Source organism: Symphalangus syndactylus, chromosome 14, assembly GCF_028878055.3.
Source record: "Symphalangus syndactylus isolate Jambi chromosome 14, NHGRI_mSymSyn1-v2.1_pri, whole genome shotgun sequence".
Classification (NCBI taxonomy): Eukaryota; Metazoa; Chordata; class Mammalia; order Primates; family Hylobatidae; genus Symphalangus; species Symphalangus syndactylus.
In genome coordinates, this window is record NC_072436.2 from 50743595 (window position 1) to 50769616 (window position 26022).

The 26022-nt window shown below is 46.8% G+C and overlaps 1 protein-coding gene and 1 long non-coding RNA gene across 6 annotated transcripts in view; one reads left to right on the top strand and one right to left on the bottom strand.

Annotated features, from left to right (window-relative positions):
* Positions 1–15260: 15260 nt before the first annotated feature.
* LOC129462470 (uncharacterized) lies at positions 15261–19108 on the bottom strand. 2 transcript variants are annotated; one of them, XR_008650857.2, is made up of 2 exons: positions 17907–19108; positions 15261–16640 (listed from the first exon to the last, which is right to left on the bottom strand). It is a non-coding gene; the product is annotated as an uncharacterized lncRNA (long non-coding RNA). The 2 variants fall into 2 exon arrangements; XR_010115622.1 differs by having other exon boundaries at positions 15261–16686.
* Positions 19109–19176: 68 nt separating this feature from the next.
* TBC1D8 (TBC1 domain family member 8) overlaps positions 19177–26022 on the top strand; it is a 148105-nt gene continuing 141259 nt past the window's right edge. For 3 of the 4 annotated variants that reach the window (XM_055243620.2, XM_055243622.2, XM_055243621.2), the window contains exon 1: positions 19196–19516. In XM_055243620.2, the coding sequence (XP_055099595.1) occupies positions 19390–19516 (127 nt within the window). In that variant the 5' untranslated portion in view covers positions 19196–19389. Of the gene's footprint in view, positions 19517–26022 lie in introns of all 4 variants that reach the window. The other variant, XM_055243623.2, reaches the window with a different exon arrangement.

Genomic DNA, 26022 nt, shown 5'->3' on the forward strand with positions numbered 1-26022 from the left:
GAGGACAATACCAAGTGGATAGTACTAAACCATTCATGAGATATCCACCTCCATGATCCAGTCACCTCCCACCAGGTCCCACCTCCAAAACTGGGGATTACATTTCAACATGAGATTTGGGTGGGGTCATACATCCAAACTGTATCATTCTGTCCCTGGCTTCACCCAAATCTCACATCCTTCTCACATTGCAACATACATGCATGCCTTTCAAACAGTTCCCCAAAGCTTGAGAGTGAGTTAACTCATTCCAGCATTAACTCTGAAGTCCAAAGTCCAATGTCTCATCAGAGACAGGTAAAACCCTTCCACCTATGAGCCTGTAAAATATTTAAAAAAGTTAGTTACTTCCAAGATACAATGGGGTATAGGCACTGAGTAAACCTTCCCACTCTAAAAGGGAGAAATTGGCCAAAAGAAAGGGACTAGAGGCCCCATGCAAGTTCAAAACCCAGGAGGGCAGTCATTAAATTTTAAAGCTCCAAAATAATCTCCTTTGACTCCATGTTCCACAACCAGGACACACTAGTGCAAGGGGTGGGCTCCAAAAACCTTGGACAGCTCTGCTCCTCTGGTTTTGCAGGGTTCAGCCCCAAGAGTTGCTCTCCTGGGCTGGCGTTGAGTGCCTGCAGCTTTTTCAGTACATGTTGTAAGCTGTTGGTGGATTTACCATTCTGGCACCTGGAGGATGGCAACCTTCTTTTCACAGCTTCTCTATGCAGTGCCCTGCTAGAGACTCTGTGTGGGGGCTCCAACCTCATGTTTCCCCTCTCCTCTGCCCTACTCAAGGTTCTTCATAGGGGATCCACTCCTGCACCAGGCTTCTGCATGGACACCCAGGCTTCTCCATACATTATCTGAAATCTAGGTGGAAGCTTCCAAGCCTCAACTATTGCACTCTGTACACCAGAGGCTTAACACCACATGGAAGCCACCAGAATTTATGGCTTGTACTCTCTGAAGCAATGGTCTGAGCTGTACATGGAGCCCTCTGAGCCATGGTAGGAGCTAGAGCTGTAGGGAGCAATGTCTCAAGGCTGCTCAGGGCAGTGGGACCTTGGGCTTGGTTCACAAAACCATTCTTCCCTCCTAGGCCTCTGGTTCTGTGATGGGAGGGACTGCTCAAAGGTCTCTGAAATGCCTTGAGGCCTTTCCCCCTTCATCTTGGATATGAGCACTGGCTTCATTTTAATTATACAAATCTCTCTGCTTCTCTTTTAAATATAAGTTCCTGGCTGGGCGCGGTGGCTCACGCCTGTAATCCCAGCACTTTGGGAGGCTGAGGTGGGCAGATCACGAGGTCAGGAGATCAAGACCATGGTGAAACCCCGTCTCTACTAAAAATACAAAAAAATTAGCCGGGCGCGGTGGCGGGTGACTGTAGTCCCAGCTACTCCGGAGGCTGAGGCAGGAGAATGGCATGAACCTGGGAGGCGGAGCTTGCAGTGAGCCGAGATCGTGCCACTGTACTCCAGCCTGGGGGACAGAGGGAGACTCCGTCTCAAAAAAAAAAAAAAGTTCCAACTTTAGGTCATTTCTTTGCTCAAACATATGAGCACAGGCTGTTAGAAGCAGACAGGCAACATCTTGAATGCTTTGCTGCTTAGAAATTTCTCCCACCAGGTACCCTATGTCATCACTCTCAAGCTCAAAGTCCCGTAGATCCTAGGGCAAGGGCGCAACGCAGCCAAGTTCTTTGCTAAGTCATAACAAAAGTGACCTTTGCTCTAGTTCTCAGTAAGTTCCTCATTTCCATCTGAGACCTCTTCAGCCTGGACTTCACTGTCCATATCACTATCAGCATTTTGGTCACAACCATTTAACCAGTCTCTAAGTCATTCCAAACTTTCCCTCATCGACCTGTCTTCTTCTGAGCCCTCCAAACTGTTCCAATCTCTGTCTGTTACCCAGTTCCATAGCTGCTTGTACATTTTCAGGTATCTTTATAGTAATGTCCCATTCCTTGGTACAAATTTTCTGTTAGTCTATTCTCACGTGCTATAAAGAAATATGAGACTGGGTAATTTATAAAGAAAAGAGGTTTAATTGGCTCATGGTTCTTCAGGCTTTACAGGAAGTATGACAGCATCTGCTTCAGGGGAGGCCTCAGGAAACTTCCAGTCATGGCAGAAGGTGAAGGGGGATCAGGCATCTCACACAACAGGAGCAGGAGCAAGAGAGAGATTGGGGAGGTGCCACACACTTTTAAATGACCAGATCTCACAGGAACTCACTTGCTATAGTGAAGACAGTACCAAGCAGGTGGTGCTAAACCATTCATGAGAGATCCACCCGCATGAGCCAATCACCTCCCACCAGGCCCCACCTCCAACACTGGGGATTACATTTCAACATGAGATTTGGGCAGGGACATACATTCAAACTATATCACCTACTTTCCTGATTATGCATGTGGGAAAAGAACTTGAAAGTGTTCCCTAAACTTTCAACCAATGCTTCTTTTTTTCGTTTTATTTTTTTTTGTAGAGTCAAGGTTTTTTGCTATGTTGCCCAGGCTAGTCTCAAACTCCTGGACTCAAGTGATCCTCCCTCCTTGGCCTCCCAAAGTGTTTGGATTACAGGCATGAGCCATCATGCCTGGCCTGACCAACACTTCTTATTTTCAACCACGTTTCAACCATCCCTCAGAAACCTGGGGAAATTCAGAGCTAATTGTCTAGACATTGCTCAGCTCTGTGCAACCAGGGCTCTCCCAAGTCTCTTTAGATTTGTGCTTTTTCCATCTTTTAGACCATTTTCCATTCCATTCCAACTTCCAAAGTGTTACTGCTACCTAGTCTGCTGTTTTCTACCCTCGTATTATTTTTATCCTTGAAAGTTTATTTCCTTTTAATCCCATTTACTGTAATTTTAATGGAGCTTTGGAAGAGAGAAAAGATAAAATGCCTGTGTCCATTCAGCTTCATTTAATGTAAAATCTTCCTCCCAACTTTTCAATTACTGAATTAAATTCTAGATAATTCAGTCTCAAATGCTCTTCCTTGTAAGTTCTGCAAGGCATCAAGATGATGTTTTCTCCATATTGACCACTGCCCACCCCTAACATTTATTTTCCCCCACCATCTTTAAAAAGAAACAATAGGCCAGGCACGGTGGCTCACACCTGTAATCCCAGCACTTTGGGAGGCTGAGGCAGGCAGATCATGATGTCAAGAGATTGAGACCATCCTGGCTAACATGGTGAAACCCCGTCTCTACTAAAAAGATACAAAAAAATTAGCCAGGTGTGGCAGCAGGCACCTGTAGTCCCAGCTACTTGGGAGGCTGAGGCAGGAGAATGGTGTGAACCCAGGAGGCAGAGCTTGCAGTGAACCAAGATTGTGCCACTGCACTCCAGCCTGGGCGACAGAGCAAGACTCTGTCTCAAAAAAAAAAAAAAAAAAAAAAGGAAACAATTAACTCATAGAACTTCCTGGGCTTTTCTTTTTAGGCTTATAATCTGGGTTTAGGGCTCCTTTACAATGCAAATAATTAGCCTAAAAAGGTTCTAATTTGTATCTTCTCTCTCTTTTTTTTTTTTTTTTTTTGAGATGAGTGTTGCTCTTGTTGCATCAGCCTGCCAAGTAGCTGGGATTGCAGGCATGTGACACCACACCCAGCTAATTTTGTATTTTTAGTAGAGATGGGGTTTCTCCATGTTGGTCAGGCTGGTCTCGAACTCCTGACCTCAGGTGGATCTGCCTGCCTCAGCCTCCCAAAGTGCTGGGATTACAGGCGTGAGCTACTGTGCCCGGCCTGTATCTTCTTTATAGATGTTCACCTAAGGAGAGCAATATAACTCAGTGAGGTGTTTGTTTGTCAAAGGAAACTTAAGAGGAGAAATAAATATTTAACAGACACAACTCTATTTATCACAGAGTTATAATTGGTGAGTTCCAACTTTTAGACTCTATGGCTGCCACCAGCCACATGTGGTGATTAAGCAATTAAAATGTGTCCAGTGTGAATGAAAAATGAAATTTTATTTTAAAAAATACTTCATTACTTTACATTTAAATCTAGAGTGATACACAGTGGCTCACACCTGTAATCCCAGCACTTTGGGAGGCTGAAGTGGGCAGATCACCTGAGGTCAGGAATTTGAGACCAGCCTAGCCAACATGGTGAAACCCAATCTCTACTAAAAATACAAAAATCATCTGGGTTTGGTTGCACGTGCCTGTAATCCCAGCCATTCATGAGGCTGAGGCATGATAATTGCTTGAATATGGGAGGCAGAGGCTGCAGTGAGCCAAGATGGCACCATTGTACTCCAGCCTAGGTGACAGAGCAAGACTCCATCTCAAAAAAAATAAATAAAAATAATAGATAAAAAAATAAATTCAAATTTAAATAGCCACACATGGCTAGTGGCTACCATATTGGACAGCAGAGCTCTAGAGTCTCACAGAAATTTTCCTTTTTTTCATTTCATAGCATTTTCTGTAACATGAGGGGAATTTAACATTTGAGCTTGCTTTCACTGAAGCTATGCACTAATGTGTCATCTTAGTCCACTAGTGTTGCTATAAAGAAACACTTGAGGCAGGGTAGACTGAGTGCGGTGGCTCACATCCGTAATCCCAGCACTTTGGGAGGCCAAGGCAGGTGGATTGCCTGAGCTCAGGAGTTCAAAACCAGCCTGGGCAACATGACGAAATCCCATCTCTACTAAAAATACAGAAAATTAGCCAGGTGTGGTGGTGGGCACCTGTAATCCCAGCTACTCAGGAGGCTGGGGCAGGAGAATTGCTTGAACCTGGGAGGTGGAGGTTGCAGCAAGCTGAGATCATGCTACTGCACTCCAGCCTGGATGACAGAGCAAGACTGTCTCGAAAAAAAAAAAAGAAAAGAAATACTTGAGGCAGGGTAATTTATAAGGAAAAGAGGTTTATTTGGCTCACAGTTCTGCAGGCTGTACAGGAAGCATGGCACCAGCATCTGCTTCTGGTGAGGCCTCAGGAAGCTTCTACTCATGGCAGAAGGCAAAGAGGGAGCTGGCGTGTCACATGGTGAGGGGGAAAGAGAGAGGAGGAAGTGTCAGGCTCTTTTTTACAATCAGATCTTGTGGGAACTACTGGAGTAAGAATTCACTCATTACCATGAGGACAGCACCAAGACATTCATGAGGGATCAGCCCTCATGACCCAAATGCCTCCCGCTTGGCCCCACCTCCAACACTAGGGATCATATTGTTACCGAGAAATCAATAGGCTCACTGCCCAATATGCATTGAGGCCAACACCATGGTGTGTCCGGAATTGGTGGGTTCTTGGTCTCACTGACTTCAAGAATGAAGCTGCGGACACTGGCGGTGAGTGTTACAGTTCTAAAGGTGGTGTGTCTGGAGTTTGTTCCTTCTGATGTTCGGAGTTTCTTTCTTCTGGTGGGTTCGTGGTCTCACTGGCTCAGGAGTGAAGCTGCAGACCTTGGCAGTGAGTGTTACAGCTCTTAAGGTGGTATGTCTGGAGTTGTTCGCTCCTCCCGGTGGGCTCGTGGTCTTGTTGGCTTCAGGAGTGAAGCTGCAGACCTTCGTGGTGAGTGTTACAGCTCATAAAAGCAGTGTGGACCCAAAGAGTGAGCAGTAGCAAGATTTATTGCAAAGAGCAAAAGAACAAAGCTTCCACAGTGTGGAAGGGGACCCGAGCAGGTTGCCACTGCTGGCTGGGGCAGCCTGCTTTTATTCTCTTATCTGGTTCCGCCCACGTCCTGCTGATTGGCAGAGCTGAGTGGTCTGTTCTGACAGGGCGCTGATTGGTGCGTTTACCATCCCTGAGCTAGACATAAAAGTTCTCCACGTCCCCATCAGATCAGTTAGATACAGAATATCAACACAAAGGTCTCCAAGGCCCCACCAGAGCAGCTAGATACAGAGTGTCGATTGGTGCATTCACAAACCTCGAGCTAGACACAGGGTGCTGATTGGTGTGTTTACAATCCCAAAGCTTGACATAAAGGTTCTCCACATCTCCACCAGACTCAGGAGTCCAGCTGGCTTCACCCAGTGGATCACGCACCGGGGCTGCATGTGGAGCTGCCTGCCAGTCCCGCGCCGTGCACTTGCACTCCTCAGCCCTTGGGTGGTCGATGGGACTGGGCGCCATGGAGCAGGGGTGGCGCTCGTCGCGGGGGGCCTTGGGCCGCACAGGAGCCCATGGAGGGAGTGGGAGGCTCAGGCATGGCTGGCTGCAGGTCCCGAGCCCTGCCCCGCGGGAAGGCAGCTAAGGTCCGGTGAGAAATTGAGCGCAGCGCCGGTGGGTCGGCACTGCTGGGGGACCCAGTACACCCTCCGCAGCCGCTGGCCTGGGTGCTAAGCCCCTCATTGCCCGGGGCGGCAGGGCCGGCCGGCTGCTCTGAGTGCGGGGCCCGCCAAGCCCATGCCCACCCGGAACTCCAGCTGGCCCGCAAGCGCCTCGCTTAGCCCCGGCTCCCGTTTGTGCCTCTCCCTCCACACCTCCCTGCAAGCTAAGGGAGCCGGCTCCCACCTTGGCCAGCCCAGAAAGGGGCTCCCACAGTGCAGCAGTGGGCTGAAGGCTCCTCAACTGCCGCCAAAGTGGGAGCCCAGGCAGAGGAGGCGCCGAGAGCGATGGAGGGCTGTGAGGACTGCCAGCATGCTGTCGCCTCTCAATGGCACTAGCTTTTGAGAAAAGAAAAGCTTTGGCTGGGTGCAGTGGCTCATGCCTCTAATCCCAGCACTTTGGGAGGCCAAGGTGTGTGGACTGCCTGAGTTCAGGAGTTTGAGACCAGCCTGGACAATGTGGTGAAACACCATTTCTACTAAAAATACAAAAAAAATCAGCTGGGCGTGGTGGTGCACACCTGTAATCCCAGCAACTTGGGAGGCTGAGGCAGGAGAATTGCTTGAACCCAGGAGGTGGATGTTGCAGTGAGCTGAGATTGTGCTACTGCACTCCAGCCTGGGTGATAGAGCGAGACTCTGTATGGAAAAAAAAAAAAGCTTTATTGCAATTCAGCCGGCAAGGAAACAGGAGAAATGCTCAAATCTGTCTTGCCAAGCAGGGGTTTGGGTTGAGTTTTATTTTTATTATTTATTTATTTAGAGACAGAGTCTTGCTCTGTCACCTAGGCTGGAATGCAGTGGCGCCATGTCAGCTCACTGCAACCTCTGCCTCCCGTGTTCAAGTGATTCTCCTGCTTCAGCCTCCTGTGTAGCTGGGATAATTTTTGTATTTTTAGTAGAGATAGGGTTTCACCATGTTGGTCAGGCTGGTCTCGAACTCCTGACCTTGTGATCTGCCCACCTCGGCCTCCCAGAGTGCTAGGATTACAGGTGTGAGCCACCGCGCCTGGCCTGGATTGGGTCTTATAGGTATAGGGTAATAAGGTGTGATCTGATTAGATCTTGCAATGAGATGATGCCAGGAGGCATGATCTGACTGGATCCTGCCATGGGGTGATGCCACAGCTCAATCTGATTGGATCCTGGATTCTGCCAGGCAGTGTGGCTTCTTAATTTAGTCCCTGTTCCTTTGAGCATTTAGGTGCCCCCTGGGGTTGCAAAGCTTGGTTCCTTTGAGTGTGCTCTGGTTACCTGACCTTTAACCTGGGCGTCCATGGCAACCAATAAACAACTCACAACTTTATTACATGATAATTGAACCAGATTGCTCTGATGTGGTTACAAAAGTTCAACCTGAGATTTGGAGGAGACCAATATCCCAACTGTATCATGTCCATAGACTACATATGTTATAACATAATTGAGACATGAATAGTTTTACACAGATTTTGGTAATTAGGGGGTAGATTAAATAATACGGTAATCAACACATACTTAAAATCTAGAAGAAAAAATATGTTAACATCAATAGGTGTGATGAAGTGAAAGAGGAAAGGACACAATATAGTCTGGTGAATAACAATCGGAAATCGGACAGGATAAGAGGATGTCCTGCTCTTACTGGTTCAGTGGTGGCTGAACATGCACAGAAAACATTTTTAGGTCAGATCCTGGGTTCTCAGAAAGAACGGTGTAATTTGTACCTTGGGAAGATTCCAGTTTATGAAGGTCCTTTTAATCGATCAAAATTCTTTTCTTTCTGCTTAGGAGCTTATGATTGAAATAGAATGCAGATTCTGTATCACCTGAAGATCAGTAACCTTTCAGAGCTAATTAGAGAACATTCCAAGGTTTTGTCCTTTGATTTAATACTATTATGGTGTAGGAGTTCTTAGTATAGGTTCTCTGACTTATAAAGAAATCAAACAAACTGGTTGTAAAATAGGGAAAGAATTTGGAATAGGACAGGGCCATTTGTACATTCCCTACTGTAATTTTCCTTGCACATGTGCAGACTCACAATCATTGCCATTTGTTATGATTTTTCGATTCTAGTGTGTGTGTGTGTGTGTGTGTGTGTTTTGAGATGCAAAAAGAGCTAAAAAGGAAACCTAAAATTTGCTTTTCCCTGCCTAGTTCTATTCCCTCATCTCTTTTGGCCTCTCCTTGTCCTTGTTTCTCCAGAGAGGAATGCCTGGCCTGGGTGCAGGCTGGAAAGTCTTGGGAGGGTACTCTGAGGAGCTGGATGCTAGCTAGACTTTTGTTAGAGCCTTTCAAATATGTTGACATACTATAAGTACAGAGATAGGGAAATGCAAGCAGAGGTTGGGTGAACTGCCCTAGACGCCTAGACGACAGACAGATGAGTGTGCTGTCCCTATAAAAGGGGATGCCAGGGGACCCTCCTCCTCACTAACCCCTGAAGCAAGTGCTTTCTAAGGCTGAATTCTAACTACACCACACACCAGGAGGGCCCCGTGACTGGGGTAGGGAAGAGGGTGGTGGTTGTGTTGGCTGTAATTTACTTTAAAATATGTTAGCACGGGCTATCAAATGACATATATGTGCATGCTCACTGGTTTCAATCCACATACCAGAGACAGCAGCAGATACCCTAATCCCAATAACAAATGCACACTCCAGGAGCGGTAGAGCACCTGTAATTAAATGCCTACACTTTTAGCCGGGGGTGGTGGTGTGCGCCTGTAATCCCAACTACTCAGAAAGCTGAGGCAGGAAAATCACTTGAATCCTGGAGGCAGAGGTTGCAGTGACACGAGATCCCGCCACTGCACTCCAGCCTGAGCGACAGAGCAGACCCTATTTCAAAAAAAGCAAAAATGCCTATGCCCCAGCTGTCTTTCTCTCCAATCAACGACAAGGATTTTGTTAATTATCCCAAGGGATGTTAGAAGAGTAATTTTACTGGTGAAATTCATTGCATTCAAGAAGGTAGGTTGGCTAAAATTGGTTGGTAGGCTGGGCATGGTGGCTCACGCCTGCAATCCCAGCACTTTGGGAGGCCGAGGTGGGCAGATCACCTGAGGTCAGGAGTTTGAGATCAGCCTGGCCAACATGTAGTCTCTACTAAAAATACAAAAATTAGCTGGGTGTGGTGGCAGGCTCCTGTAATCCCAGCTACTTGGGGGGCTGAGGCAGGAGAATCACTTGAACCTAGGAGGTGGAGGTTGTAGTGAGCTGAGATCGCACCACCGTACTCCATCCTGGGCAACAGAGCAAGACTCTGTCTCAGAAAAAAAAACAAAGAACAAACAAAACAAAACAGGCCAGGTACAGTGGGTCACGCCTGTAATCCCAGCACTTTGGGAGGCACAGGTGGGTGGATCATGAGGTCAGGAGTTCAAGACCAGCCTGACCAAGATGGTGAAACCCCGTCTCTACTAAAAATACAAAAATCAGCCAGACATGGTCGTGGGCACCTGTAATTCCAGCTACTCGGAAGGCTGAGGCAGAGAATTGCTTGAACTCAGGAGGCAGAGGTTGCAGTGAGCCGAGATCATGCCACTGCACTCCAGCCTGAGTGATAGAGTGAGACTCTGTCTCAAAAAAAAAAAACACAAAAAACAAACAAAACAAAACAAAACAAAAACCCAAAACATTGGTTGGTAGCAAGGCCTTTGTCTCTCCCCCTCCTGGAATGGCATTTGAGGCTTGACCTAAATGGGTCCATGTCCAGCTTCTGACTCAAAGCATTCTGGTTGCCTGGTGCCAACTATGAAGTCACTTCTAGGATATAGTCACATTTTTACTTTGAATAAACATTTAATGCAAGTTGTGGTCAAAGACCTGAGACTTCAGGAGCTTACAGAACAGGATATAGGGTTATCTTGGGCTCTCTTTCTAATAAATGAGTTTTAATTTTTTTTTAATTTTTGTAGGTACATAGTAGGTATATGTATTTATGGGGTACCCTTTTTTGGGACAAGGTCTTGCTCTGTCACCCTGGCTAGAATGCAGTGGCATGAACATGGCTCACTGAAGCCTTGACTTCCTATGCTCAAGTGACCCTCTGGCCTCAGTCTCCTGAGTAGCTGGGACTGCGGGCACATGCCACCATGCCCAGCTAATTAAATTTTTTTTTTTTTTTTTAGAGAAAGCATCTTGCCATGTTGCCCAGGCTGGCCTCAAACTCTTGGGCTCACATAATCCTCCTGCCTCTACTTCCCAAAGTGCTGGGATTACAGTTGTGTGAGCCACTGTGCCCAGTCTCTAATAAATGTTTAATACATGTTTGAGTGTGCTGCAAAATTTAAGAGACTTGCTTCCATTTTAACAAATTAACTCTTTTGAGTATACGGTGGTGATGAAAGGCATATCTACACCCTCACTTATTTCAAACCACTAGTAGCTACTGACATTTAGCGAAAAGAACCTAATGGTTACACATAACCAAACTAACTGTTTGTTTGCAATAGAGATTCAATGTGGAGAGGTCATTATTTCTGAGTTGCTATCATCCTTTCCTGGGGTGCTTGCCTCTCACTGTGCTTAGAAGAATGCTGGAGAAGGTCCTTCAGTCTGCAGGATATGAAAGCAATTTCAGAATTGCAGACAGAGGTGAGATATGTCACAGGTATACCCAGGGCCAGGGTTAGAATAACCCAGAGGTGATTATAACAGTTGCTATTTAGAAGGTATACCCAGGACAAGCCTGAGGTAGGTGTATGACTTAGGTTACTTCACTTAAGCCTTATAATATCTTAGAGAGACATAGGTATCCCTGTGAAGAAACTGAAATTGTAAGAGATTAAGGAACTTGCCTGTGGTTGCATAGCTAGGAGCTAAGGAAAGATTTCTGAATCCATATCTGCCTCCTTCGAAGCGCATGTTATTTGGATGATGGCTCTAATCTTTATTAAAAGTAATGCTAAGGAAAAAAATAGATGCCACTCTCCTTCCATTAATAAGACTGAAACCAACTTAAACTGTTCATTAATGGAAAAAGCATTGAACTGAGATTCAGAAAAGCCTAGGAGCAAATCCTTGTTCTGCCATGTAGCAGATATGTGATATTGGCAAGTTTCTAAACTTTCCTGTGGGCTGAGTTTTCTCATCTGTAAAATGGGACTAATTTTAATTTTCTTTTAGATTTATTGTGAGAAATAAGTGAGACACCTGTTGAAAGTACAAGCACAGAGCTTAGTATATAGTAGTCCTCCATCAGTGTTCTTTTCCCTTGGGGGAAACTCCTCCTACTATGACATAAAGCCAGGAACCAGCATTTATTTATTTATTTTGAGACAGTCTCGTTCTGTTGCCCAGGCTGGAGAGCAATGGTGTGATCTCAGCTCACTGCAACCTCCACCTCCTGAGTTCAAGCAATTCTCATGCCTCAGCCTCACGAGTAGCTGGGATTACAGGCGTCTGCCACCATGCCCGGATAATTTTTATATTTTCAGTAGAGACAGGGTTTCACTGTGTTGGCCAGGCTGGTCTCAAATTCATGACCTCAGGTGATTCGCCCCACTCGGCCTTCCAAAGTGCTGGGTTTACAGGCATGAGCAACCGCACTGGGCCTCCAATTTTTTTTGAATCCCCGGAATTTCTCACAGTGCTAGTCTGTTGAACATATTCAATGGCTGTTTCTTGACTTTGCAAATCCGTTGAAACTTGTTAGCTTATTCCTGGGCTTCTTGTGACTGATTTTGAGCGTGCTTTGCACCCATTGGATGGAAGGCACTGTGGCAAAAGGTGTGAACACACACAGAGGGCTCCTTCATTGCTTGTTACCTTACAACTGAGCTGTCAGAAGTGGGAGAAAACCTGCAGCCTGGGCCAATGATCTGCCCTTCACAGGATTCATGTTATAAGAGGAAATACAAAATCATGCATTAGACAAGTAATCAAGCTAGAAATGTGAGCCAAAAGTCAACGAGAAAATGTGACAGCAGTTTTCAAAAGGAAATCAATAATATCAAAAGCATACATTTTAAAAATTATTTTAAAGATTAAAAAACTGAATCAATGAAAAACCAAAAAACAACTACATTTAGTAGGTATCTGGACACTAATAGAAGCTTGTAGGTAATGTAAGTGACAATTTAATTAAGAACTAAAGAGTATTATGAGCTGGGTGTGGTGGCTCATGCCTGTAATCCCAGCACTTTGGAAGGTTGAGGCAGGAGATCACCTGAGGTCAGGAGTTTTGAGACCAGCCTGGCCAACATGGTGAAACCCCATCTCTACTAAAAATACAAAAATCAGCTGGGTGTGGTGGTGCATGCCTGTGGTTCCAGCTACTTGGGAGGCTGAGGGGGGAGAATCACTTGAATCCGGGAGGCAGAGGTTGCAGTGAGCTGAGATCGTGCCACTGTACTACAGCCTGGGCAACAGAGCAACAGAGTCTCAAGAAAATAAAAATAAAATAAAAAGAGTATTAATTATGAAAGAAAACCAGAAATGCCTTACCATTGCTTTTTTATATTGGGTCTAACATTTTCAGAATATTTAGTTTTTCTTCCCCATTTCTCTCTCCTTTTCCTTCTTCCTCCTCTGCATGTATGAAGGGAAGGGAAGGGCAAGGGGCTGGTGATTGCTGTCTGGAACGGCTGACATGGGTAGGCTGGGCTGCTAGGACAGAGATCTAGGAGCCAGGTCCTGGATCTAGGAAGAGAGGTCCCAGCCCAGCACCACCTCTCACCCCCAAGTGGAAGTAATCGTCACATGGATAGGCTTTGTGCGTGCAGTTTCCTTCACCTGTACAACAAGGGATTTTTGGTACTTCTCGCCAAACCAATGATGAGTTAGGCCAGTCACCTGCCAGCTGAGTTCAGGTTAACTACAAGCAAGTGCTGGCAGTGAAGTGTTGAATGAGTGGTGTGCTTTCATCTCTGAATGCTTGCCATCCCACCGCAGGACATGCAGTGTGCTCGTCTTTCTATGACCTTTCTCAGACGGCCAGTCAGCATGTGAGGGGGACCACAGCAGGGAGATGTCACTGCGGTTTGGGTGCTCTCAGAGGAGAGAGGTGTCCTAGAGGTTTGGTCTACCTCTCAAGGTTTTGCCAAGGTCTAAGGGCCTAATATCATCTTAGGGCCAGGGAGTATGTTTAGTCGGGTATTTGTATCCTGGATAGGAGAGCAAAAGTATCTTTGAAGGTCATTTTCTCTTTATTTATTTATTTTTTTGAGATGGAGTCTCACTCTGTTGCCTAGGCTGGAGTGCAGTGGCGTGATCTCAGCTCACCGCAACCTCCGCCTCCCGAGTTCAAGCGATTCTCCTGCTTCAGCCTCCTGAGTAGCTGGGATAACAGATGTGCGCCACCATGCCCAGCTAATTTTTGTATTTTTGTAGAGACGAGGTATCACTATGTTGGCCAGGCTTGTCTCGAACTCCTGATTTCATGATCTGCCTGCTGTCCTCCAGTGCTGGAATTACAGGCGTGAGTCGCCACACCCCACCTTCAGGGTCCTTTTCTCTTCTCTCCTTTTTTTTTTGTTTGGTAGAGATGGGGTCTCACTATGTTGCCCAGGCTGGTCTCAAACTCCTGGCCTCAAGTGATCCTCCTGCCTCAGCCTCCCAAAGTGCTGGGGTTACAGGTGTGAGCCACTGTCCTTGGCTTCTCCTTTTTCCATCTTTCAACTACAACAAAATATTTATTTTATTTTTATTTTTTTGAGATGGAGTCTCGCTCTGTCGCCCAGGCTGGAGTGCAGTGGCACGAACTTGGCTCACTGCAAGCTCCGCCTCCCGGGTTCACGCCATTCTCCTGTCTCAGCCTCCCATGTAGTTGACACTACAGGCGCCCGCCACCACGCCCAGCTAATTTTTGTATTTTTAGTAGAGATGGGGTTTCACCGTGTTAGCCAGGATGGTCTCAATCTCCTGACCTCATGATCCGCCCGCCTTGGCCTCCCAAAGTGCTGGGATTACAGGTGTGAGCCACCGCACCTGGCTAACAAAATATTTTCAACACCCTACCAATCCTGTTCCCTGTCTTCTTACTGCTAAAGAATAATTTCCAAAAAATTAAAAGTATGATTCTCATTGTAAATATAAAATGAACATGGATCAAAGATTTTATTCAACTCATTCATTAATGAGGGAATCAGTAAGACGGTAAGATTAGTTCAAAGGAGAATTCAAAGAACAGATATATAGCTATAGACATGGATATTAGTCAGGAATGCCGAGTGAATTTGCTAGTGGAAGCAAAACTAATTAATATTCTATAGTATATCTTTATGGACCAAAGTTTATTTGCATTGCTTTGGACAAGAGTCATGCGCATTATGATCTGTTTTCTACAAATTACCTTTTGAAGTATTCAGTGTGGGGTGGGCACGGTGGCTCAAGCCTGTAATCCCAGTGCTTTGGGAGGCCAAGGTGGGCGGATCACCTGAGGTCAGGAGTTCAAGACCAGCCTGGCCAACATGGCGAAACCCCGTCTCTACTAAAAATACAAAAATTAGCCAGGAATGGTGGCATATGCCTGTAATCCCAGCTACTCAGGAGGCTGAGACAGGAGAATCACTTGAACCTGGGAGGTGGAGGTTGCAGTGAGCTGAGATTGCGCCACTGCACTCCAGCCTGGGCGACAAGAGCAAGACTCTGTCTTAAGAAAAATATAAATAAATAAAATATAGAGTATTTAGCGTTTTCTGTATATTCATAGTATATTAAGAAACATCGCTGGGTGCAGTGGCTCACACCTGTAATCCCAAACTTTGGGGGGCAGAGGCAGGTGGATCACCCGAGGTTAGGAGTTTGAGACCAGCCTCACCAACATGGCAAAAGTCTGTCTCTACTAAAAATACAAAAAAATTAGCCGGGCATGGTGGCGTGCACCTGTAGTCTCAGCTACTCAGGAGGCTGAGGCACGAGAACCTGGGAGGTGGAGGTTGCAGTGAGCAGAGATCATGCCACTGCACTCCAGCCTGGGCAACAGAATGAGACTCCGTCTTAATTAAAAAAAAAAAGAAAAGAAAAGAATCATCACCACATTTTCTAAAACATTTTAGTCACTCCAATATGTAACACACTAAATCATAAATCCCAGGTGAGTGTATGCATATTCATAAATTTTGCTGAATCTTACTTTATATTTTATTCGAGACAGGGTCTTGCTGTCACCAGGATGAAGTGCAATGGTGCCATTATAGGTCTCTGCAGCCTTGACCTCCTAGGTTCAAATGATCCTCCCACCTCAGCCTTTGAGCAGCTGGGACTAGAGGCATGCATGCACCACCACACGTGGCTAATTTTTACATTTTTTGTAGAGATGGTGTCTCACCATGTTGCCAAGGCTGGTCTTGAACTCCTGGCCTCAAGCTATCCTCCTGTCTCTGCCTTCCAAAGTGCCGGGAATATAGGTGTGAGCCACCATGCCTGGCCTGACCTAGTATTTCATCCTCCTTAGTCTAACACTTTAGAATCCATTCCCATACACAGTTCTCAGCTTCTTTGCAACACATATTGGCAAGATTTTCCAGCTTTCGTGGTATATAATCTATTTCCATCCTCCCCTTCTCTGGCTGACCTTGTATTTCTCCTTCTGGGCTCTGTAGCGAGTTTATTCTTGTTATGGTCCTGGAGTCAATAAGGTGCATCAGGGGTAAGTTTGGAGGAGAACAGGCATCCAGGTGGGAGGCAAAGGCCCCAGTGAAGTCTTGAAAGGTCTTAGTGTAAGTGAAGGCTAATTTCCTTGCTACAGGGGAGGTGGGGCTGCTTCTGTATACAAGGGAGCCTTGAGATTTGGGAATTCGGCTTTGTCTGTGTCTGTCCAAATGTTCTGATCACAAGTCTATGGTCCTACTCCTTCCCGATCAGTGTCCTAATCTTAGCAAGAGAACTTGCTGAGGTTGACCACTTAACCTTTGCCACAATTCTGTAATCTGTACAATTATATTTAGTATCTGAAGATGAACTTAGTCTGTCCTGTGCCTATCCCAGATAAATGGTTCTTTGAATTTCAGCATATCTGTACCTTAAAATGAGAATTTAATACTTCATGCTTATCTTTTCCATTGTTTAAAAACTCTCCAGGGCAGTCAGAAACATCCATTTTACTCTACAATCTTTATAATTATTACTGTTGCCATAGCAATCAAGTGCAACAGCAGCAAAAGCCCCCAAAGCTTTGTGGTCCATCTGCCCCTCACACTATTCCCAGTGCTAACTGGAGTAATCCTGCTGCCCTCTATGCCACGGGTCACTAGCATCCCATTTGTTCCCTATGCATGCACGAATCTGTGGGTAACCCAGTCAGAATCCCACAGTTGAGGAACTGTGTTTCCTGGGGTCACTCTGCTATCAGCCAGGGTCTTGGTAGGAAATGCAGTCCATCTCCAAAAGGTTGAAGAGACTTGTTGCTCAACAGCTGTGGGCAGAATTACAGAGGCAACTGGATTAATTCGCTAGGACGGCTGTAAGAAAGCACAAGAAGCGAGGTAGCTTAAACAACAGAAATATATTATCTCCCAGTTCTGGGAGCTAGACATCTGAGATCAACGTTGTTGGCAGGGAAGGATCTGTTTCAGGCCCCTCTCCCGGCTTCTGGCCGTTCCTTGGCTTGTAGCAGCACAAGTCTAATCTTCCCATGGTGTTCTCCCTGTGGATTTGTCTTCCCAAATTTCCTCTTTTTGTAAGGACACCAGTCATTACGGATTAGGGGCCACCCTAATAACCTGATCTTAACTAATTACATCTGTAATCATCCTTTTTTCAGATAAGGTCACATTCTGAGTTGCTGGGAGTTAGGACCTCAACATATGAATTTGGGGAGACATAAGTCAACCTGTAACACCATCAAGGGTGATGAGCACATAGAGATGGGCAACAGCGGGAAGTGGTTAGGGCTCTGCTGCATTTTCTCCACCTGCTCCTCCATATCCCCTCTTCACCCTCCACCTTGTTGTGCGCCTGGGAGGCTGACTGCCGCAGACTGCAGTCTGTGCTCCCTTGCCTCCTATTGGCTTCTATTTGATTTGGGTAATGGCACAGGCAGGAGCTTCGGACGTGGGAGAGAGATAATAGAAACACAGTACCTCATAGTGCCCTCCCATGCCTTCCCAATGACTTTCATATCCCTCTCCGTGCTTCTGTCATATTTAATATTTGGCAGATCAGAGCTGAATAATGTTTAAAACATGGGTGAGCATGTGTGAACCCTTTCAGAAGTTTTTGAACATTTAATAATAATGGCTGATGTTCACTGAGTACTTACTTTGTGTTCTAAGTACTTACTACAGTATGCTCTTGATAGTTCCTACAAGGGAGGCACTATGATTATCCTAATTTTATAGTTGAGTAAAGGGAGGCTCATTGAGATTGGTATCTTGCCCAAGGTCAAGATCACACAGCTAATTAGCAGCAGTTGCAGGATTCGATTTGGGGCTGTCAGCCACCAGAGGCTGCTCTAAACCAAAGGTCATCTGTGCTGATCCATTTACCAGACATGACCTCCCCTACTTGACCTCCTGTCAAAGTCATACTCAAGTTCTGATCTAGCAACAGCTGTTGTGGGGCTTTCTCAATTCCCTCCCCCAAGAACTGACCACGCGGTCTGCGCATTGCTCTCTGCTCACTGTCCCCCTGCGTGGGCTCGTTAGGAAGCCTACTGCTCTTTTCTGCCTCATTTTCCTACCTGTGAGTTCTTCAGGGCAGGCAGGTCTCCCAGTTCATCTCTGCGATTCCCGGGCCTGCCAGTGTGTCTGCGCGGGAGGTGCCAGTGAATGTTTCTGGAAGGAATGTTTTCTTATCGTCCCTGGCTGTTCCATATGCCCCGGTGCACCCTAATGGTCCCGACTACCACTGACTTCCTTCCTCAGTTTCATTCAGAGGCTGTTAGTGGCTGCCAGTCCCGGACCATGCTCTCCCGGCCTCTGGGTGGGCGTTCCTGTCCCCCGCCCACAAGGTTCTTCTCCGCCAGGTCTGGTCAGGGTTTCTGAGCTGCTCCCTTCTGGGGGCGCTTCCCTCAGTTCCCAGGCGTCCTGGGCGGTCGGGATTGACTTTACTTCCACGTTTCAGTTCTGTCCTAGTTATCAGTCACGTTTTGTCAGGGATTCCTTTGTCAAAACCCCAGGGATGTTTTGATGGGCTTGTTCTTTTCTTCTTTTGCTAGGTAGGGTGTTGAATGTAACTGCCTCCCTGTGGAGATCGTTGGAGGTCCCCCAGCCTGCGCCAGGCCAGCCACCGTGTGTCTGCTTCCACAACATCCTTGAGGAAATACGCATTTAAAACCCGACCTCTACATTCCCCGTAGTTTCTCTTCACATCGCCTACTCCGTATTTTCCAGCTTTTCAATTTCTCTCAGAACAAAGGTTTTATTTCTGGGCAGGGCACCGACGGCGGTGACCCTAATATCGGTACCTCCAGGCCACTTGAGGGACGTCCAGAGCTGAGTCTGGTCTGACGCTTTCTTTAGGATCCCAAACATCGCTGCCGCCTCCGCAGCGCCGTCGGATCCCTGGGGAGAGCATCCAAAATGTGAACCAAGTATCAAAAACATTGGAATATAACTGTTTTTAATTCTTATGCTATTTTTTGGTTATTTGTAATTTTTGTTGTTGTTGCTATTTTAAACCCAGCGCACTTAGGTTTTCTGGCGTGCATTTTGCCCCCCGCCCCCTCAGTGCGGAAAAATGCCCTCGGTGGGGCAACCTGCAGCTGCGAGAAGAAGGCTTTTTCCCTGTCCCTCCTCCACGTCTCTGGTCGAGGTCAGGGACCGCGGCTCTCCCGAGTTCCCCCTGGGAGCGCGGCGGAGCGGGAGGGAGGGAGCCTGGCGCAGGATTGGACTTCCTCCCTCCACTCCGGAACTGCGCGCCGGAGCGCCTGGGACGCGGAAACCCGGGAGGCGCCGCGGGAGCCGCGGGGTGGGGGCGGTCGGGGGCGGGGCCGGCGGCTGGGGCGGGCCCAGGGGCGGGCGCGGGGCGGGGCCACGTGAGGGCTGCGCTGGATGCGCGGGGCGAGCTGCGCCAGCTGCGCTCCGCGGGCTCTCAGAGCGCTGGGCACCGGCCGGGCTGTGGTCCCCGCACGCCACCGTCGCCTCTCGAGCGGGCTCGGCTCACAGTGACCGGCGGCCGGGGAGATGTGAGCCGGGGCCGGCGGGCGCGGCCGGACCGCCGCAATGTGGCTCAAGCCCGAGGAGGTGCTGCTGAAGAACGCGCTGAAGCTCTGGGTGACCCAGAAGAGCAGCTGCTACTTCATCCTGCAGCGGCGCCGCGGGCATGGCGAGGGGGGCGGCCGCCTCACCGGTAAGGGGCGCGCCGGGGCGGGCGCGGCGGCCGGGCCCGGGGCCTCGCACCCCGCCGGGCCCGCGGCCCCCAGTCCCGGGCTGCGTCGCCAGAGGCGATTTCTTGGGAGACACGGGGCCCGGACGGCCCTGCCGCGGGCTTGTTTTCCTTTTTTCTGCTTTTCTCCCGCGGGCTCCCATCGAGGTGGTGGTAGAGGGGCTCCCGGGCGCGTGCGTTTTCCGGGCGAGGCAGGTGTCTTCGCCGCCTGGCCTGGTGAGCTGGAGGCCGGACTCGGCTTGGGAATCGAAGGAGAGACGCCGGCTGGAGCGGGGCTGGAGGGAGCCAGGCCGCCCTGGAGCAGCGCGGCTGCTGTGCGGGGCCAGGTGACAGCGGGGTGCGCCGGCCCGGACTCGGCCATCTGGAGGCGCCGGAGGCTCCAGGTGGTGTCGCGGCTGGGGGCGCGCGGCGATGCGCGCGGGGCGGGGCTCTGGAGGCCGTGGTGAGCGGGGACTGTCTCCACGCCCGGAGGGGAAACTGAGGGTGGGCGAATCCCAAGCTCGTGATCTTAGTAGAAAAATTGAACAGTTCAGTTTTTTCCTCTCTTTCAGTGTCTTACAAGGAATGATAGGAAAAAAAACCCAGGCTCGTAAAGTTGTTGAAAAAACAAAGCATGTTTTTTCTAAAAGTTATGTTCCAAAGCTCTTTGAAATTGACGCCAACTTGCAGTAGCTAGGACACAGGTCAGTGAAGGAACAACTAGACTTTTTCATTTGTATCTAGGGACCCATACGATTTTTCTTTCCAATTTTGGAATCTGAATAAAAGGGACCTTAGATCTCCTGTCTTGTTCCTGTTCTACTGAGAAGACAGAGGCCAGAGAGAGAGGTCACAGGACCTAGGTTAGGTCCCCGGGTTAGTGGTTGGCGGCTTTTTCTGCTCTCAGTCTAGGGAAGACCCTTTTGAGGTTGAGTTTGGTAGGAGATGTACTAACACGCCTGGAAACCACAGAACCAAGTGCAAAGGAACTGGCTTTTGCTGGACTTTAGCTTATGAGAAAGCTGGCGGTCGGGTTTGTTAGAGGAGGGCAGACTTACACTGAGACCGGGTGAGTGGGTGGGAGTTGGCAGGATGTTGCATGGAGGGAGCTGTAGGCAGCTGAGGGTTCCCCATGGAAGGGGCAGAGGGTAGTTAGGATTCTGGGTGGAGGCGGTAGGTGTAGGGTGCTTTGGTAACCAGTGGTCCTGTTGAATGGCAACAGGGACTCAACTTGGGCAACTTGGGCAGCACGTGGGCCTGCTCCAGGAGGTGTTTTGAGCTTTGAGGGAGGGAGTTGTGCAGGAGGCAGGGGCCACAGTGGCCTTGTTGGGCCCCATGATGCACCGTGGTGCTTAGTGCCCAGGCTTTCAGGAAATGGAGGTGGGTGGTGCCCTGGGAAGAGGCACTGGTGGCAAAGAGGCAGGAATTTGTCGTCCCTCCCTTTCTTTGAGGGCAGTGTATCTTTATTTATGGTGCATTTAGCAGGGGTCCTGGTCTATAAATGTTTCATTTAGTAGAGAGTGAGGACAAGGCCTGAAGATTTGTGAAGTGAGAAACATAAGGACAGTTTGTCCCGTAAACACTCATTCATTCACTTAGTTCCCTGGACATATGTAGGGTACTCTGTTCGCTGCTCTGGAAAGAGGCCCGAGAGCAGGCAGTGAGGGCCGGCTACCTTCAGCTGATTTACCATGTAGTTAGTGGGTGAGATGGGTGCAGACACGGAGGGCAAAGCTGGCCATAGGATGCCTGGTCTGGCTTCAAGCCCGCTTCCTGTCCAGAGGGTTTCTGACTCTGTTGTCCAGAGTCTCTCTGTGACGAACTCAGTGAATTCCCTCCCTGTTTCATTCCAAAATCAAGCAGGTCCCATATTATTATTATGCCTGTGGCTTTGGCATTCCTTGATATTTACTTTGGTTTGGACTTACTGTGAATGTGCAGAATTTTCTTATGCCTAAAGGCAACAAGATCGACCATAAAGAGGGGAAAAGTCTACAAAAAGAGGACACTTGATGTATTTCTTGGAGACCCTGTTGGTTGTGAAAAGGATGACATCTGCAGCCAGACACTTTACCTTTGAGCATTTAGCTGGAAGCCAAAGCCAATGAAGGAGTGCTGACCTGCCACGTGTACTGTGGGGGGCTGGTCTTCATGGGGCCACTTAGGATTGTTGTAAAGTCAAGACCCATGGGACACAGGGCAGCTCTGTGGTGGTGGCGGTTTTTGGAAAATGTGGAATTCTAATGTGGCAGATTGTTAGCAATTTAAGAGTTTAAAACCTAGATTGAGTTTATGAAACGAATGGGGGCTACAGTGATAACACATTTTGGCAGGTTGTAGACTTTTGTTTGGAGGGAAGCAAGCAGTGGTGGCCTAAGGGGGATTGGAAGTAAAATGTAAGAGAGCAGTAATCAATAAACATCTCTTTTCCTTTATTGTGAGGCCGAATTTGTATTAGTAGGAGTTTAGACAGAGGAGATCTGGTGGTTGAAGTAATCTGAATTGCCTAACTTCAGAAATACTATCAGCTTTTCTTTCCTTAAGGATTAAAATCGGCCCTCCTGCTTACGTACGTGCATATACATGTTCTCTGTCTTTCTCTCTCCCTCTCTTCACATCTCCAGGTTTATTTTTCTCCATGGTTCCTTCTCACTTTCTCTTACAATATACCAATTTATTTTTTTCATTGCTAAATTGCCTGTTCTATGAGGGCAGGTATTTACCTGTGATAGTACCCAGCATATATGTTCAGGAAACATTTGTAGGATGAATGGATGGGTGACTATATGCATGGATGATGTATCCCACTTTTTTCTTAAAAGTTGGGTGGGAGTAGAGGCCCAGCGTTTTGGACTGATTGCCTGGAACAGGAACAACCCCTGTCTCTTCTCAGCTTCCTGTTTACCTGGCAGTCTGACCATTATGGAAAGCTGGAGGGGTGTGGGTGGGAAACACAGTTGTTTCCTCCAGTCTTTTTTTGTAGCTCCCTCTTTTGAGGGGGATGGATCATCACACTAACTTCTCCGGTGGCCAGAAAGGGCGGGTACAGATGTGGCTGCCATTGTTAACGTCCTGGGCTCTGAGCACTGCTAGGGAGGTGCCCATCTTTTCCTCAGGTTAGAGCATAGCATGGCAGAATTCAGGATTATGAGATGTTTCCAAACTTCTGCTTGCAGAAGTGATATTGCTACTCTGGAAAGGAAGTAAAGTTACACAGTTCACTTTGATACAGTCTCCAACCTCTTGTAACAAGTTCAGCTAGCTCTGGGAGAACAAAGAGCCGGAGATGTTAGCATGTGGGAAAGAGACTGTGCAGAGAAAGAACACACAACATTGCTGCCCTCTCTCCCAGGGTCTCTGAAGCACTTCAAGTGAGTGGGATAATAAGGAACTTAAATAGCTCAAGAGCAAAAAAACCTAATAACCGGATTGAAAAATGAGCAAAAGATGTTAATGGACGTTTTTCAGAAGACATACAGATGGCTAACAGGTACATCAAACATGCCCAGCATCACTAATCATCAGGGAAAGGCACATCAAAACCACAAGGAAATACCGCACTCCAGTTAGAATGGCTATTACTTGTTTATTTAATTAATGTTTTTCTTAGAATGGCTATTATTGAAAAGACAAAGGAAAAACGTGTTGGTGAGGATATGCAGAAAAGGGAACACACACACTTGGTAGGATTGTAAGTTAACATACCCACTATGGAGGACAGTGTGGAGGGTCTTCAAAAAACTGAAAATGTAGCTGCTGCATGATTCTGCCATCCTGCTACTGGGTATATATTCAAAGGAAATGAAATCAGTATGTTGAAGAGATACCTGCATTCCTGTATTTATTGCATCACTATTTATAATAGCCAAGATACGGAATCGACCTAAGTGTCCAACAAGAGATAAATAAAGAAAATGTGAGATATATACAACAGAACACTATTCAACTATACGAAAGAATGAAATCCTATCATTTGCGACAACGTGGTCTCGAACTCTTGACCTCAAGCAATCCTCCCGCCTCGGCCTCGGCTTCTCAGAGCACTGGGATTACAGGTGTGAGCCACCGTGCCTGGCACATTTGCAACAACATGGATGAACCTGGAAGAGGACATCGTGTTAAGTGAAATAAGCCAGGCACAGAAAGACAAATACTGCATGATCCCACTTATATGTGTAATCTTAAAAAGTTGGTATTATAAAAGCAGAGAGTAGAACAGTGGTTACCAGGATGGGAGAAGATGGATGGGGAGAGGTTGGTCAACAGGTACAGAGTTACAGTTAGATAGGAGAAGTAAGTTCTGCTATTTTCTTGCACAGTAGGGTGACTGTGGTGGTACCGTATATTACAGAATAGCTATGAGAATGAGAAGCTTTTGAATGTTCTCACCACAAAGAAATGATAATTGCATGAGGTGATGGATATGCTAACTACCCGAATTAGATAATTACATAACATATATAAGTATTGAAACATCGAATTGTATCCCATAAATATGTACAATTACAGTGTGATAATTAAAAAATAGTGAGTGGAATAAACATTACTGTAAAGACCTAATATCACCACACAGCTGTGTCCTCTAAAGGATTTGATTTTTCGGTGTTCTATTGAGTGTATTCCCGTATAATCTTGCAATTCTTCTCTTAAATTGGCTGACAATTTAAAAGTTGTAATTTGAAAAAATATTGATGTTTTCTGCTTTGCAACATGGTTACCTTAAGCCCCTGTTCCTGTCATTGCATTTGTAGTAGTGATGGGCTGATTCCCTAAACAGGGTGAAGGGAGGAAGTATGGTATAGTGAAAACTAGTGTAAAATACAACCTTTGGAGTCAAGGTAAGTAAGTCTGTTCGTTAAGAATCTGGACTGAGAGGCTTCGAGTTAGTTTTTCCAGTTTCTTTGAGCCTTAGTTATAACTCAACCTTAAGAAAGGGACAATAATGAATCTTACTTTGGAGGGTTAGAAACTGTTTTCCACAGCAGTGGTACCATTTTTCATTCCCACCAGCAATGCAAATGGTTATGATTAAAATAAGGCTTAGAATTAAAATGAACAGTATACATCAAGGGCTTAATTGTGCTTGGCACCTAGTAGGTTTGACAGAAGAAAAGCAAAGTACAATTTTAAAAAACTGAATAATGGAGGCTTCTGAGAATAAAGGTGTAAAAACATTTGCATTGTAGTGAAGGACATAAGAAACATTCACTTTTCTATTAGTGCAGTATTTAATATGTATAATTAAAAGACGAAATATTTAAATAACAGCTTGGATTAAGAATTGCTCAAGAGAAAGGTGTTTTTGTAGGATTTGGGCACACAGCTACTCTCACCACATTAAATCGTAGTAAGTAAAGGGAGCTTCACCTTGTTTCAAATGTTGAGTGTGAGTGCTCATGCTGTGCTTCCAGTGAATCACCTACTGCCTTTGGAAGAGTGTCCTAATGACTGGGGGGAGGTGAAACTGACACGCTAAGGATTCATGTGGGGTTACAAGGCTTGCTCAGAAGGACTCTTATCAGAAGGTTGGAAACTGATGAAGTCCAGCATGGATGTTGCATTTCTTGGCTAGTCTGTCTGAGGTTGGCTGGAATCCTGCTCATATAGCTGAATTTGTTGGCGAATTTTGTCTCCTCCAACACTGAAACTCTTTGACTCAACAGGGCAGCCTGTTGCATGCTGTAGAAGTCCCAGATGTTGGCTCCAGAGTCTTATGTGCTTTGGTATTTTTTCTTAAAAGCACAATAGGGAAGAAACCACAAGTAAAGGAAGTAGTTTGATTTTAGGATCATAAATCTAAAAAATTAAGTTAAATAACTGATATATCTTTAGGGGCTGATAATCTATTAATAAAAGCCTTGAGGCTTCCAAGAGTTGCATTTAGTGAGAGCATAATAAGGGCAATGTATTTGTAATGAGATAATCAAACAAGGCACGGACTGTGTCACTCCAGGAGATAATATAAGGTACAAATTGTGCAGGCGGTGGGATACTGGAGGGTGGCCTTTTCCACCTAATTGGAACTCCTTAGGAAGAGCTGACAATTATTGAGAGGCTGGTAGCTTGTAAAGAATTCATTTACTAGCAGTGAAGGCAGAAGGATTTTACGATCTTGACTGCACATTCTAGGTGGCACTGGATAAAGTAGGAATTTATTTATTTTTATTTATTTATTTTTATTTTTGGAGACAGAGTCTCGCTCTGTTGCCCAGGCTGGAGTGCAGTGGTGTGATCTTGGCTCACTGCAGTCTCTCCCTCTTGGGTTCAAGCGATTTTCCTGCCTCAGCCTCCTGAGTAGCTGGGACTACAGGCGTGCACCACCACGCCCGGCTAATTTTTTGTATTTTAGTAGAGACAGGGTTTCACCATTGTTGCCCAGGCTTGTCTCGAACTCCTGAGCTCAGGCAATCCGCCTGCCTAGGCCTTCCAATGTGCTAGGATTACAGGCGTGAGCCACCGCGCCCGGCCAAGAGGAATTTATTTAAAATGAA